Below are 16065 nucleotides of genomic sequence, written 5' to 3'. Positions count from 1 at the left end.
CCAAAGAGCTAAAGCAGTGCAACAAGGAATAAGAAATAAAGACTACAAAGGTGTGTGAAATTAAAAACAAAAACAAAACTCTTATGGAAGTCTTCTGCCAACAGCTAGATATGATGCACTCTGAGTTACTGTCTCTGTGTTTCCTATGCATTCTAACCAACCAAACAACACCCATCCCCTCAAACCCACAAATGGAGAATTTATGTTACTCAAGTTTGGTAGTTTTCTCTGGTGAAAGAAGAACATCTCTGAAGGAGGGAAAGAATTTTCATGCATAAAAGTCCAAAAAAATGAGCAGCTCACCTAGAGTAATCTTAAATGAACATAAGTAAAAAATCAGTAAAAATGAACAAGTCAACAACTTTGAAGAACTTAGCCAGGATGCATTTCAGAGAAACAAAGAGAGATAAAATAGGGTAGAGAGGGGGGTAAGACAGGTACAGGACAGCATGAAAATGTCTAACCTGCATCTAAATGGAATTCCAGGAGATCTACGGAGAGAAGAGGAAGTCTTCAGGTAATGTTTGTACTTAAATGTCTACGTTAGAAACAGAAGAGAAGAGGGATAAAAATAAGCCAAATGATTAGAAGAAGGAAATTATAAACATAAAACAGAAAAAAAAAAAAAAGACCAATAAAGGTAAAAAAACAGTTTCTTGAAAAACCAAGAAGATAAACAGGGCTCCAGGCCTCTGATGAGAGGGTGGAGAGAGACAGAGACACACACACACACACGAAGCAGGCATTAATGGTATTAAAAATGAAAGGTGTATGTAACCTCAGATCACACAGATAATATTCCTTAAAAATTTATGCCAGAAAATGAAAAATAACTAAAAAATGGATGACTTCCTTAAAAATAGTTACCAATACTGATTCAAGAAGACACAGAAAATATGGTCTCCCTAAACATACATAAAAATACAAATCTATGATTGAAATTATTCCTGCAAAGGAGATGCCAGCCCCAGGCAGTTTTATTAATGGGATGTTCCAAGCTATTCAGAAAATAGGTAACTCAAGTGTTATACAAAGTCTTCCAGATCTTAGGAAATGAGGAAACACTTTCCAATTCATTTTATGAAGCTAGAAATACCATATGTGCACTATACAATAAAAAAAAAAGGCCAATCACATGAACATGGATGTAAAAATCCTACACAGAATATTAGTAAGCTGAACCCAGCAATATATAAGGAAGATAAATGTAATAACCAATTTGAATTCATCTTATGCATATAATACTGCTTTCCATTAGAAAATCAATTAATGAAATGCACTACAATAAAAGGCCAAATGAGAAGAAGCATATCATTATCACAAAAGATGAAGAAAAAGGTATTCAATACAAGTCAGTTCTCATTGAAGTCGGCAAATCTGGATGAAGGGGAAGATCCTTTAAAGGTCTGCAAAACCACCACACCACCAGCACCACGACCACGTGTCAGTGACCTTCACGCTGACTGGTGATTTGTGGACGGCATTCACTGGAGAGCAGGACCAAGTCCGTGATGCTGACTATCTTTACATCTACTCGATACTGAACTGAAGGTTCTAATCAGCAGAGACAGAATTGAGAACACATGCAGAGCATGATGGCTGGAAAGGATGGAACAGAATTCTCAGTACTTGTGGATGACACTGCCTGTGTGGAATTCTTTCCTCACAAAAGGATCCTTCAGATAAAAGTTTATGAATGTAAGAGACTAGCAGAATCTTGATTGAAGATTTTGAAATAAGAATCTTTAAACAATATTAAGTCAGCTGCCTCTTAAAATGCCAACAATGACAGCTTGGAAAATACAGTTTTAAAAATACAAAATGTCACTAAAAATGTAAAGTACTTAGGAATATATTTTACAAAAGATGGCCAAAACCTTCATAAAGAAAATTATAAAGCTCTGTTGATAGGCATCTTAAAAGGCCAATTTGTCTTTAAAAAATTAAATGTAAAGAGAGATGATTTGAGACAGAAAGACCCATTATCATTAAAATATCAGTTCTCTTTATACTGATTTATGGATTCATGCAATTTCCATGAAAATTGCAACATAAAACTTTCATAAGCTGATTCTAAAATTATATGGAGAAACAAAAGTCCATGTACAGTCAAGACAAGAAGAACAAATTTTAGGTATCCCCCAGATATCAAGATTTCTACCAAAGTTTAGAGCAATGAAAACAATGTGGTATCATACAATAGACATGTGGATCAATAAAACAGAAAAAGGAATCTGGAAACACATGAATATGGGGGGACCGAACAGGCTCTGCCTGTCAGTGAAGGAAATCAATGATAATGACTGGTTATGTATAAGAAAAAAATCAAAATAAAACTGGATCTTTACCTCACCAAACCACAAAATCTAGTCCAAGATATTAAAGACACAGCTGAAAACTCTACACTATAAAAACTGTAGAGGAGGTAATGGGACCATATGATTATGCTATGAAAGGATTCCTTTAAAGAACATACCAAAGGTATAAACCACAGAGAAAATATTAATAATTTGATTACATTAAATTGAAGATCTATTCCTCAAAAACATTTTAAAAGGTAAACCTCAAACTGGAGAAAATTTGCAACACATATCAACAAATATTTTTTACCTAAGATACATAAAAATGTTTATGAATTATTAAGAAAAAGATAACCCAGTAGGGGGAAATGGGCAAAAGAACTAAAGAGGCATTTCACTGAAGAGTAAACACAAGTGACCTATAAATACATGAAAAATGTTCAGTCTGATATGTAATTATTTAATGCAAATTAAAATCATGACGTACCATTTGACACTCCCACCAAATTGGCAAAAAAAATTTTTAATTAATTAATATCAAGTGTTGGCAAGGATGTGGATTGATGGGAACTCTTACCTACTGCAGTTGAGAGTGTAAATTAGAATTATCACTTCGGAAAACAGTCTGTCATCATGTGGTAAGTTAAATATGTGTATAACCTACTACCTGACTACACCACCGCTAGGTTTAAGCCCTAGAGAAATTCTTGCACATGGACACCAGGAGGAGTTACGAAAAAGAATGTTCTTAATACTGTTTAGGATAGCAAACAAACCAGTATCAAACAAAACCCCTAGCGTCCAGCTAAACATTAACCAGCAGAATTTGGATACATAAATTGCTACATAGTCATACAACAGAATGCTATACGACATGAAAAATTAATGAAATGAGTATGACACATCAACAAGGCTGAATCACAAAAACATTCCAAAACAGAAGGAAATCACAGAAGAGTTTGCAAAATAATTTATAAAAGTTCAAAATAAGCAAAACTAGATACACAGATACACATTTATATTATAGAAATATGTAGTAAAATGATAAAAAAGAAGGAAATTTTTAACAAAAATGGAATAGTAGTGTTCCCATAAGAGAGGGAGGAGAACATAATCAGAAAGGCAGACATGAAGCCTCCAGAGTACAAGTATTTTCTGGATGAGGGCTGGGGGCACACGGTAGTTCCTCTGGTTATAAATTTAAACTGAGCTGATACGAGTTCATATGTTTTAATGAATATTATCTATTTCACTAAAACTACGTGTATACATATATACTTATACCAGAGAGAAAAATGAATTTATGGCATTTGAGCCAAGAGACAGCCACTGATGTATTAAGGAGCTTTAGGCCGCACCACAACCTACTGCAAAGTAAAAGTGCCTCCGAGTGGTCAGTGGACTCATCCTTGGGCACTTACACTAGTGACGGCGGCTGCTACAGCTTTATCTCCACGTAGCCCGCACTCCCACCCTCGTCCACTGTGTTACTGCGGCAACAGAAACATTACCATACAACATGAGAACCCGTACTGCCCACGTCCAGGGGGTAGGACGGGAGAGGGATGCCTGCTTCCGGCCCGCCAGGGGAAACCAGACTGTCAGCACTTCCTTCCAGGGGAGTCAAGTACTGTCTTCTATTTCATAAGTGAACAGACATCTGTTGGAGGCTGACCCTCTGTCAGTGCACATATGGCACAGACACACACACACACAGTGCACACATGGCAGCAGCAGAGAGGCACTTCGAGAGGCCAGGAAGAGAAGCCGCCTAAGATGACCGACGGGACAGTATCTGAGAGCTCGGAGCAGGCGAAGCAGCCTGGGCACCCGAGGTGGCTCCAGGAGCAATTTAAATGATGAAGTGCTATGCACTAAATGCAGAGGAGACTCACAGGACAAGGCAATCCATCACTGCCAGGCTTATCTTCTGACAAGGAAAGGAGTAGGACTGCCGCTTCCAGCTGTAACATTAAAATGTAATGTTTCCGCTGGGACTCAGCATGGCAGGCTTCCCCGAAGCTTCAGTTTCACTCAGTTAACTAACTATGAGAGAATGTGACATTGGTATTTACTTTTTCTACAGGGACAAATCATTCCCAGCAGGAGGGAGAAGTTGTTATTTTAGGTCTGTTTTGTTTTGTCATTAAAAAGAAATGACTCACACAGTAGTAAATAAACTCTTGTTACAGGGAAATTTTTTTCCCTCTATAATTCTGTCAATTGACCTTAATGCTGACAATCATTTCTTTTGTTTTCTGGGTACATGATGGGTAAACGAGCAAGAGATAAGTGTTAGAACGAGGTCTGAAAATTAACTCTACCACTTACTAGCTGTGATCTTCAGTAGGCTACATAAGTTCTCTGAGCCTGTTTCCCCCACTAAAAATTGAGAGGAACACATTTACTGTGTAGTGTGATTTGCTAAAGATGAAGTGAAATGCTGTAGTTGAAGCACTTCAGCACAGTGTCTAAGTTTCTGTTTCTCTAAGAAACAATAAATTTTAGCCTTTTTCTTAATGACTCTGATATTCTATGATATAGAGAGAAACAGCTTACCTTTCACTTTGGCCTTACAAAGTCAGTTCTATATGACCGCACATCTAATCATGAACTGTCCCTTAGTCACTGCAGGCTAAAGTGTGTATTAACCATTTTACTCCCCCTTACCCAGACATAAAAAGGTTTCTATTAAAATTTAATATTTAATGATAATGTTGAAGGAAGCATTTTCCACACCTCCTCCCCAGCACATCTTTTACCTTGTCAAAGGCAGTATAAAATGTTGACCAAACGCCAGAGTAAACATACGCTTCCTCATCCACTGCTGATAATTACAGCATTGTGTTTGGGGTGCTTTTAACAAACTGGAAAATGATTTCACAGGTGACTGTGCACTTGAACTCACAACAGTTCCATGAGGTAGGCAGGGAAGATGTGAAGAGCCCTACTTTACAGCTAAGGAACCTGAAACTAAGAGAGAAAATGACAAAGCCACAGTGTTCAAGCACATTTTCTATGAAAGGGTAATTGGAGGCGATTGGGAATGTCAGGGTTATTGGACTTTGGAAAATTCTGTTTTCCCAAGAATGAAGTCAGCGTTGGAGATAGCCAAAGTGGCCAGTTATTAGAGGAAAAGGATCATTAGTGGGAAGCAGACAAAGTCAAGAGGCACAGAGCTTTATCTTCCCATTTCCCAATACACTCACCCATGTGTCTCAACTTTTCCACCCATAACCTTGAGAAAGCAAAAATGCTGCTGCTTACCTCTCTCATGAGTATACCGCAGTGTCATTATTGTGTACAGATACAAGCTTGATGATGTACTAGTCAAGGTTTTATGCTAACCACAGCAATACGAACACTTAAAAATGCATAAACATAAAACATTTTAAGTGCTAGTAGAAAATCTTGGTGATAAAGGAAAGGAAAAGAATATTTTTCTAAGGATACATGGGCTAAAAGATGATAAAAAATCAGATGAGGTTAGATAAATCAGCATTATAACTTTGCCATTACTATCTGAATAGTTTTTGGAAGTTGCAAAATCAAACTACGAGGCATGGACAGGTGATACAGTTTTTGAGGCCACAAAAGTGTAAAAGCCCTCTAATTTGGATCATAATTCTTTAACTAATCACATATACCAGCTCTTAAAATAATCCACTCTGAAGTGCTCTTAGAACAGAGCAAGTTGTCCTGGTAGTCGTCACCTTTCAGGACATTCAAGGACACTGCATATGCTCACTGATAGCCCACAACCCCTTAAGCATTCCTAGCCGAGGACAGAACTGCAGTTCAGAAGCCCCACCCTCCCTTCATTCTGGATAAGCTTGCACAGATTGGAAGGCAAATGCAAACAAAGGTCATTAACAGAAACCCTCGTTTAAATAAAAACCAAGCACAAGTTTCTGGTTTATCATTTGAGACTTCATTTTTTTTTTTTTAATAAGGTACTGGGGACTGAACCCAGGACCTTGTGCATGCTAAGCACACACCCTACTTACTGAGCTATATCCCTCCCCTGGTTTATCATTTGAACCTGGAAGACCAAGGATCTCAATATACAATAAAAAAACCTAGTCCTACCAACACCCATGAGCAAAACAGCACACACTAGTGGGTCATCATTAGGTGGTTGCTGCCTAATTCTGACTTAATAGGCGTGAACATAATTTGCCCTATGATTTTTCACAAAACATGATACAACTTCCTTCCAATACTGGGAGAGATTTTATTATATGGCAGCAGAACAAGCCTGCTTAAAAACTCCCTCTTGCTCTCTTTAACTTATTCAATTAATAAACATCTTTTGAATGTTTGCCATTTGTTGGACGCTGTATCAAAGAACTCACAGTCTTATAGGGGAGACAGGTAAGTCAAGCATCAAATTTTTATGCTAATTCTAGAGTGACGAAAAATACTTGATGCAGTGATAAGCAGGACAGAAAGCTCTCATGGAGGATGAGGTGATTAACAAGGTCTCAAATGGGTATAAACTTTATATGGCAAAAAGGAGGAGCAGCTTCTATCAGAGCCGTCTGGATAAAGGCAGGAAACATGATAAATACAGCGAGTCTCAGAAATCAGATGCAGTGCCACATGGCTGGAGCACAGAGCACAGACAGAAGGGGGACATGTGCCAAAAGAAACACTGAGCCGCAGAGGAAGACAAAGATTCCACTATCTAAGACTTTCTGCTCCATGTTAAAAACCAGTATTGGAGAGCTGAATATAATCAGTCACTGAAAAGATTTCACTCTGTAGGCAGTGGGAGTGGATTTTTACCATAGAACAATCAGCTTGGTGCTATCTGGGTACACAGCGAACTCATAAAGAAGGAATTCTAGAGGTGTGGATACCAGTTACAAGACAATTTTAAAAGTCCAAGTTAAGACGTGGAGAGGCCCTAAACTAAAAGAATGGGGGATGGAAAAGAAAATTGAGACTATATATATATATATATATATATATATATATATATATATATATATATATATATATATATATAAAAAATACAGAGTTGACAGAATTTAGTGACCAGCTAGAAATAAGAGGGTGAAGAGGAAAGCTTAAAACAGCTGTCATGTTTTTTTACTTGGCCAGCTAAATGGATGACGGTGCCTTAGCTCTATTAGAGACGGCATGAAGTGGAATGCCAGGGGTGCTCTTAGAGGCCTGGTTTATCCCTCTTCTGTAAGATTAATCACATTTCGCTTTGTATTGCAGTAGGTTTGGGTCATTTCACCACCCCCTCCCCCAACAGACCCATAAAGCTTCTTGAGGGAGAAAGTTCTGTCACATATCCCATTGTCCCTGCATATATCCTCTCAGAGCATGTTTGTATAACATGATTATGTAACATCACTGACCCACTGTAAACAGTTAAAAGTTCTGACTCACTGAATACACGTACAACTCCAAAGGTTAGATGTGTCAAAACTATGTATTTTCTCCTTTGAGCAAAATAGTTGTCACTTAAAATGCAAATAACTCACCTCAATTGTGTAACAATTTGGACTTCTACTGACTAGCTTCATTTCAGACTCAGAACACCCTCTGCAAATCTCAGTGTCCAATCTGCAAGGGACTTTCTGGACTATCTACTACAAATCCCAGTTTTAAAGGTGAACTCTGTGACTCAGGAAACTTACATGACGAGCCCAAAGTCACAGAAAAAGTACAGCTGACCCTTGAACAACATGAGTGAACTGTGCAGGCCCCCTTATTTGAGGATGTCCTCCCAGCAGTAAACGCGGCAGTACTACGCGAGCTGGCTGAATCCACGAACACAGAGAAACTGCAGACAGGAAGGGCCAACTGTAATTATGCGCTAATTTTCAACTGCGTGGAGGGTTGGTGCCCCCAGCTCTTGAGTTGTTCAGGAGTCAACTGTATCTGGTGACGGGACAGATATCAAGCAGAACATATTAAGTTTCGAAATATTTGTCAACCAAGATAGTTGTAACAGATTTGAAGATAATACAAGATGTCAAATTTAGCTGGGATGAATTCAGTTTTAAAAGTGCTTGATATTTTGCACGAACAAAACAAAACAAAACAAAACACACACCCTCAAGGCAAACATCTTAGAGACATTTTCTTAAATAATTCTTCCCTCTGACAGTGAAATGTAAGGACCACAGCTCCACTTTGAATCCTGTATTAGTAAGTATAAGTAAGACAGATTCTTACCGTGATCTTCTGAAGAGACTGGTGACCTAAAATGAGATAATAAGCATGGTAAATCTTTTGTAAGTGATACTGATAATTATAAGTACAACAGTGATCAAGGATAATCTCATGGAAATTATACCCCCAAAATTCAGGTAAATACAAATTCAGTATAGTAGATGGTGTAATTCATGTGTTGGTTGAATGGTAACTTCTAATCAACAACTCTGAAGGCTTACCTGGATTCTTGAGTGGTAGATATTACTAAAATGTCAGAATTTAGCATGGTGACATAAGACTGAAAAAAAATGTAGTTAAGTCTGGATTTATCACATACAAAAAAAAAGAACTCACAGAAATGCGGGATTGAATGAAATCCCGTGATGTGACTAACTGCTCAAGGTCAAGTCTCCAGAGAAAATGCCAGGGACGTCAGTAAGCACTAGATTAAGTGATTGTAGGTAAAAAGAATTCCATGTGGACAGTGAAAAAATGAGACAGAGGAAAAGAAATGACATGGACCTTTATCATGACTGTTTGCTTCCACTCCGTGGAATGGATGTTTGAGTGAGCATGGCGGAGCCCCTCTGTTTGCGGGCCTCCCATTGCTCAGCCTGTGAGAATCAGGTTGAGGCAATAGGGCACGGGTCCCCTGGCACTTTTATGAAGCCATGACTTTCACCTGTCACTTCAGACTCAGCAGTAATTATGACATTAAGATACTGATGGATCCTCACACCAGTCCCTTTCACGCTAATAACCGCCTTTTCTTTCTCAGGGGACTACAATTACTCTGAGCAACACAGATGCAACCTTGTGGATGAATCCCCCACCAGCTTGAGAGATCTGACCCGGACTACCAACTCACGCTCCTCTTGGGAGGAGGAGAGACACATCATACTGTCCTCAGAAGTGTCAGAATTTTGAAGGGAAAGGCAAGAAACCAGGAGGGAGGTGCCCTCTCCTCTAAATGATGGGACTGTGGGAGCCCACAGCAGGGAGATGACCAAAGGAAAATGTATTGGTTTGGTAATAAAGCTACCAAACTTTACAGAACTAATATTTATAGATAGTTATAACTAACGTTTATGAGACATGATGACAAATGTTGGGGCAAGGATGCCTCAGTGGATGCATAGCAGTTGAAGGAACTTTTTAGCTACTTTGGGATACTCAATACTGCTTTATCTACTGACGAGAAACATTTTTGTCCGTTATGTGAACAGTAAGTAAAGTATAAAAAAAGACACAGTAGTAACAGTGAGAAAGCCTCAAACTTCCATTTAGGGGCAAAGTGTGAAATCATTTCAACCTCATGGGTCACGTCAAATAAACATTTGCATGTGAAAAGTACGCAGGGGCCCAAGTTCTGGTGGAGAGAAAATGGGTCTCCGGGAGCAGCGGGAGGGAACCTGACATGGAACTAAGTCATGGCTGCAGAATCGGCTGCCTGAGAGGTGCCCTCGGCCTCCCGAGCTGGAGGGGATCCGTCCTCTCCCTGAGAGCCGCTACTTCACACTGGCCACACACCAGTCCTCCCACGAAGCTGGGAGCTCCCTGGGAACTAGGACCGCGTCTCATTCAGAACATAGTGGGCCCCTGACTAAAATGTATTGAAGTGAACTAACTTCAGCTCCACGACACTAGTGTTAAGACTCAGACATACTCTGGAGCTCCTTAAAAAAGTCATCACACCACCTTCAAATGACCTTCACGTTCACCAGCTCCTCAACGAGTTGGGAGGGAGGGGTCCAGGGAGTGAGCCTGAAGCTCCAAACGTGGCCCCGCAACAGAGACGCCCACAATCAAAGGGGCAGAGGGTGCTGGATGGAGCCCAAGAGGGATTGGAAGGGGAGTCTAAAGAGAAACATACACTGCAATTAGATTAATTTCTTCAGCTGCCTAGCGATAAAAGAGAGTCAGCAACAAGGAAGCATCTTTACTCCTGTTTTCTGATGGGACATAAACAAAAGCATGTCTTGGACGGTTTGCAATTACTTTCTCACAGAGCTACAGGAATAAAGGGAAACCCATGCCAATGCACGACTCAGCGCCTCAGGTGGAAGGCTTGGGAGAGGTGTTTTTGCTGCCTTTCTGTAAAAGCAAAGCACCAATACTAAGTTTGAAAAATTCCAGATGGCTCCCTAATGGTCCCCAGGGGATGCCTTCTGCAGCATGTCCAGGCAGTGGGGAAGGACTATCGATTTCAGACCGTTTTCTAAGGATTAGTCATGTTGAGTTTCTGTGCCGAATGTCTCCTGCACGCCTGGAATTGTGGAATTTTAAGACATATGGAGTATTTCAATCTCACTCAGTGTTTCACCTTTCACTGTAAACTGTACTAGTGAGACATGCACATCATCCATTATTGCTGTAAATGGGCATAGAGAGTTTTCAGGAAAGAAGAAATACCACAAAATCAGCAGTCTAAGGAGTTATTTTTAAAACAGAGAGGCTGAATCCCAGGGAGCATCTTCCTTTGCCCGACAACTAAGGAAGGCACAAAAGCTGAAAGCTTGCAGCTTCTCCTCCTGCAGCACCCGAGAGGCGTGGGGTTTTCTCCCAGCCTGTTTATCTCTCCTCCACACACTCCACCTCCGAGGACGCAGCTGCTCTCACGGTGCAAACTCACTTTACTAGCACTCAGATAACTCTGGGATTTAGCGTTCTTCTCCTTTGGTCTTTCCTCATCACAAGTCTTTTATTATGGTCTAGAGGATATCTGTATTTGATTTTGCTCTGTTTTATTTGTTTCGGTATTATTTTACACTTTTATTTATATTCTATTCAAATTCAGCAAAGGAAGACAATGAAAACAAAACCTCAAGTCCTGCATTTAAAAATCTGTCTCCTGTTTCATTAAACCTGAATAATTATTATTCAGATTTGAATCTTCCCATTTATGTTGATACGAACCTGAATAATAATCATTACTTGAGCCCCTAGTAAGTACCAGGCCCTGTGCCAAGTGATAGGTATTAAAAAAGGAACAAGATACCAGTTTCAAGGAACTCAAAATCTAGTGAGGGAGGGAAATATGTAAACAAGTGATTATAATATAGTGAAAAAATGCAATAATCAAAACATGGATGAGTAAAGAGGAGGCACAGAAGAGAAAACCGATTCTCTTCCAAAAAAAGTAAAACAAGGCTTCAGAAAGCAACACCATCTGAGCTGGGCTTTGAATGGTACGTAGAAGCTTATTAGGTAAGTAAGAAAAAAGAATTCTAGGTGGAAGCTACAGGCATATGAAAAGGAGTAAATATGAAATTCGGCAACATCTTATCAGATATACAAGCAACTCGTTGCTCAAATGTAAAGGAGTAGAAAACATCAGATCTAGAGACACAAGAGGGAGAGGCCGCTCCATTCAGGGGCTGAGGGGCCTATTTGAAGTGCTTGTAGTTTACCTTCTAAGCTACATAGAGCCAGGTTTTGAAGCACAGAAGTTACTCACTCACCCGGGCTTTTGGGCAGGCAGCTGTGGAGAGCAGGCAGTGGGAGAGCCAGAAGCAAGATAGAAGACCAGCTACAGGCTACTGTCGCCAAACGTCCACAGCAAGATCTCTGCTCTTCCGTTCTTTTTGAAATTCATGGACAATAACAGGGAAAATGAGAAGCAGAAAAGGAAGCATCATCTTTGGCGAAACTAGCAGATGTCCATAAACCAGACTGTCATATATGAAGAGCAACCAAGTATAGCAAAACTGGACCAAAACTGGACCAAGTTTCAGGGAGACAAGAGTGTTTCCATCTTAGTCAACGGCGGAGACATGACTACATCATGCACCACAGAATCTAGACAGAGCCCTCAGCTCCCAGCTCTTCGCAGCATAATCAAACCCTGGAGGAAAGTGCTGCTAATAAGACGATATACCCAAAGTCAAGGTTCCAGAAACACGCCAACCCAGTGGCCTTCATCATCCATCCCAAACTAGTGGTTCCAAAAAGAACTCACCCAATGGAAAGATGAGTAATGAACAAAGAGGAACTGGCATGATATCTACACAAAAATACCCCAAGAAGAGAGCAGGTCAAGGGTCTTCTGACAAATGAAACTCAGGCTAGGAACACACTAAATAGATGAAGGCCTGAGACAGGTTAAAAACTGTTAACACATCTCCGTGAAATTGAGAAATGGAGAAAGGGAAGGAAGGGAGGAAGGAGGAAACAGGAGAAGGAAATAGAGCCTCTGTGAACAGAAACTTAAAGAAAAAACAAGATGAGCCAAAAACAGTTACAAGACGACAGCACAGGAAAAGAGCAAGTGAAGGTTTGCCCAGATCTCTGAACCATTAAGTTATAGAAAAAACCCGCGGGTTAGCCCCGCTGTGTCACCACTGCAGTGGAGGAAAAAAGGATTAAGAGGTGGTGAATAACAATTAAAAATATGGTGAATAACAATTAAAAATACATTAAGAAATAATCCATTCATTTATTCCTTTTTTTCAAGTATCTGTGGAAGTGTTTTGCTTTTTATCCACTTTGATTTACTTTTCTATGAATTTTAATTTGAAGATTTGCTAGTGAAAGTCCCTTCCCCAATGTTAACCCTGCTTAATTGAATATTCATACTTTTCTCTCCTCTTAAATGAAGGCCAAGACTTCTCAAGCTAGGGTACATGGGGGCATGAAAATAAGGGAGGCCCTAGGAAAACAGGGCCATTTTTAGATGGGGGATTATATAATTTAACTGGTAAAATATCTTTTAAATATTTTTATACTGAAACTGGCACAGCCATATTATGGGTACAAAAGCAAAAGTCACTTACATGCTTAAAACAAAGCAATAAAGTTAAAAAGAAATATATCTGTGTTTGAGACAGTTAGCTTCAGACAATGTCTCCAAGGTCCCCAAGGGCATGAATCTGTTCTCCTCTGGAATAGGGATGTTTCCGAGGAAAAGACAGAAAATATGAAATTATCCACTTCAATACAGCTATAACATCATGGAATGAATCGTTTTATAAGATTAATGGATGCAGATACCAAGAATCTGAGGGAACGAGACACAAAGTGCCATTGGCTCCTCTGCTGGACAGCACTGCTCCAAGACCTCGTCATCACTGAGACACCCTCAGGACAGTCACGTAGTTTGCCTTCCATCCATCCGCACGTTTCCCTTCGAGGCCTCTCATCTTTCAAGTAGATCAATTACAAGGCTTCAGGACACTGAAAAATGTGCCCAGTCTTCTACCAGCAACATAGCAACACGTAAGAGCAAAGGAGTGTCATCATTATGAAAGCCAAAGTCCTGAGGAAGTATTGCATTCCTGGTGATGTTTTATTGTCTCACTCAGTACATCTCGAACTGAGCTGATGGGCATCACGTCACAGCTAGTTCAGCCTTGACCATGTGATAAGATGCTTTGTGATATGTTTTAGATACAGGCATTTTCTTTTTTTTTTATTGAAGTATAGGTGATTTACAACATTGTGTTGGTTTCTGGTGTACAGCAGTGACTCAGTTATATGTACTCTTTTCCATTATGGTTTATTACAGGATACTGAATATAGTTCTCTGTGCTGCACAGTAGGACCTTGTTGTTTACCCATTTTATACAGAGTAGTGTATTATCTGTTAATCCCAAATTCCTAATTTATCCCTCCCCCAACTCCCTTCCCTTGGGTAACCATAAATTTGTTTTGTTTGTGAGTCTGTTTCTGTTTCATAAATAAGTTCCTTTGTGTCATATTTTAGATTCCACATACAAGTGATATTATATGGTATTTATCTTTCTCTGATTTACTTCGCTTAGTAGGATAATCTCTAGGTCCATCCATGTTGCTGCAAATGGCATTATTTCATTCCTTTTTATGGCTGAGTAGTAGTCCGCTGTGTACATATTTATACACACACACATACCACATCTTCTATATCCATTCACATTCATCTGTTGATGGACATTTAGGTTGCCTCCATGTCTTGGCTGTTGTAAACAGTGCTGCCATGATTACCAGGGTGCAGATACATGCATTTTCTTGGCAACTTCCATGAAATGCTCTAAACATACAAACTCATCCTAACACAGGATCTATTTTATTTGAATGATATTGTCCTGACTCTACTTTTCATAAAGCTTCTATAAAATATTTTACTTTTTTTCTCATCTCATGGCTTTAATTCAGTAGCACCCATGCCTTTCCCAGTTGGCAATTCCTTGGGAATATCTCTGTCATTTCCTCCTGTGGAGGCAGACAGGTCAATAGACGACCCATTTTACAGAGCCCTTCCTAACAATAGATTAGATGAATATACTGGTGACCCACCTACAGGGGTCTAATACTTTTTGGAAATAATCATCCACAAGTGAATGTCAATCTCCCTTCCCAGGGTCCCCAACACATAGACCCTCTGCTTAGATTTCTAAACCACCACCTAGTATGGAATGGCCAGCAGATGGGGTCACCACACAGAGGTGAGCTTGGAATACAAACACAGGACAGGTGGAAGAGGCAGCTGAACAGGCACAAAAGCAGAGATTCATATGCTGAAAATCCTTAGCCGTGGATTGTTCCTGTAAGACTGCGAACGGGCGGGGAGCACTGAGATACTCATACTAACTCGCAGGCCTGGCTGGCAGAGCCAAGGCCCCTTTTTACCCTCCTTCCCATCACGGAATCATGACAGAAAACAAAGGAGGAATGGTGGGGAGTGAGAAGCTGTGCTGTGTCTACACTCCACTTGGCACGCTACAGACAGCACGTGCCTTGGCTGTGAAGTCCTCGTGAACGAGGCGGCCGTGACCGCGCGCTGAGAGCAACTCTCTCTGCATCTGTTTCACCAGTTCTCCTCTTCACACCTGACTTCCCTCTTCACCCTCCCACTTCTGGGGTGGAGGCCACGGCAAAAACGCCGTTTTCTGCAAGCAGAGGGTGGGTCACTTACTCTACTCTGGCTTCGTATCAGCTCTGAAGATTCTGTCCCTCTCTTTCGTCATCCTACTTTTATTTCTTTTTCCCTCCCCTGACCACAGCCCCCAGAGTCCCCTGGGCTTATCTCATCCACCTTCCTCACTCTTTGGTGGAATCCCTTATTTCTGTAGAAGAACCTCCCATCCTGTGCGGATACATCTGTTTCTACTGAAAGACACCAGATACATTCTGGTCTGGGCAGCGTTGCCGGGGTGGACTCTGTTTCCCACCTGGACCACCACTGCTGGATGCCTGTTAACAAACTCTTGAGAAGTGGCCCAAGTGGAAACCGATTTCCTAGTGGGACACCCCTCCCAGGCAAATTTCAAGAGTCCACACACCACTGCTGCAGAACCATCATCTTTGTTTCCCTTCTGTTTTACCTTGAAGTGATAAGGCTACAGAAATCCAATGTATTTCCTAAAACTGTTGATGGACAAAGAACTTTCATTTAAATCAAGTAAGCCAAGGGATGATTTCATGTGATTAGAAAGCATGGCTGTAGGTTACCATCTCTGGGCAACAGCTTCCTCCTTTGAGCTTCCCTCAAGGATGGACATTGCCTAAGGATTGCTGTGCCCAGCCTATGACACCCTTTTGAGGGCTTGAGGGAGCAACAGTGAGATCACAGGTCTAGGTGACATCTTGACCATCATTACTCCAGCCCCCAAGCATC

General features: G+C 40.5%; 1 protein-coding gene and 1 long non-coding RNA gene across 4 annotated transcripts in view; one reads left to right on the top strand and one right to left on the bottom strand.

Moving 5' to 3' along the window:
* The window catches only part of LOC123614670 (uncharacterized), a 74417-nt gene extending 60216 nt beyond the window's left edge, over positions 1–14201 (top strand). The window contains exon 3 of the long non-coding RNA XR_006722119.2: positions 9253–14201. This is a non-coding gene — a long non-coding RNA (uncharacterized LOC123614670). The remainder of the gene's footprint in view (positions 1–9252) is intronic.
* The window catches only part of DGKI (diacylglycerol kinase iota), a 396321-nt gene that overhangs the window by 36473 nt on the left and 343783 nt on the right, over positions 1–16065 (bottom strand). For all 3 annotated transcript variants that reach the window (XM_074366970.1, XM_074366972.1, XM_074366971.1), the window contains one exon: positions 8496–8521. In XM_074366970.1, coding sequence (XP_074223071.1) covers positions 8496–8521 — 26 coding nt within the window. The remainder of the gene's footprint in view (positions 1–8495; positions 8522–16065) is intronic.

This window comes from Camelus bactrianus, chromosome 7 (genome assembly GCF_048773025.1).
Source record: "Camelus bactrianus isolate YW-2024 breed Bactrian camel chromosome 7, ASM4877302v1, whole genome shotgun sequence".
Classification (NCBI taxonomy): Eukaryota; Metazoa; Chordata; class Mammalia; order Artiodactyla; family Camelidae; genus Camelus; species Camelus bactrianus.
Note: the sequence above shows the minus strand (reverse complement) of the source record. Positions and strands in the feature narration are given on the sequence as shown.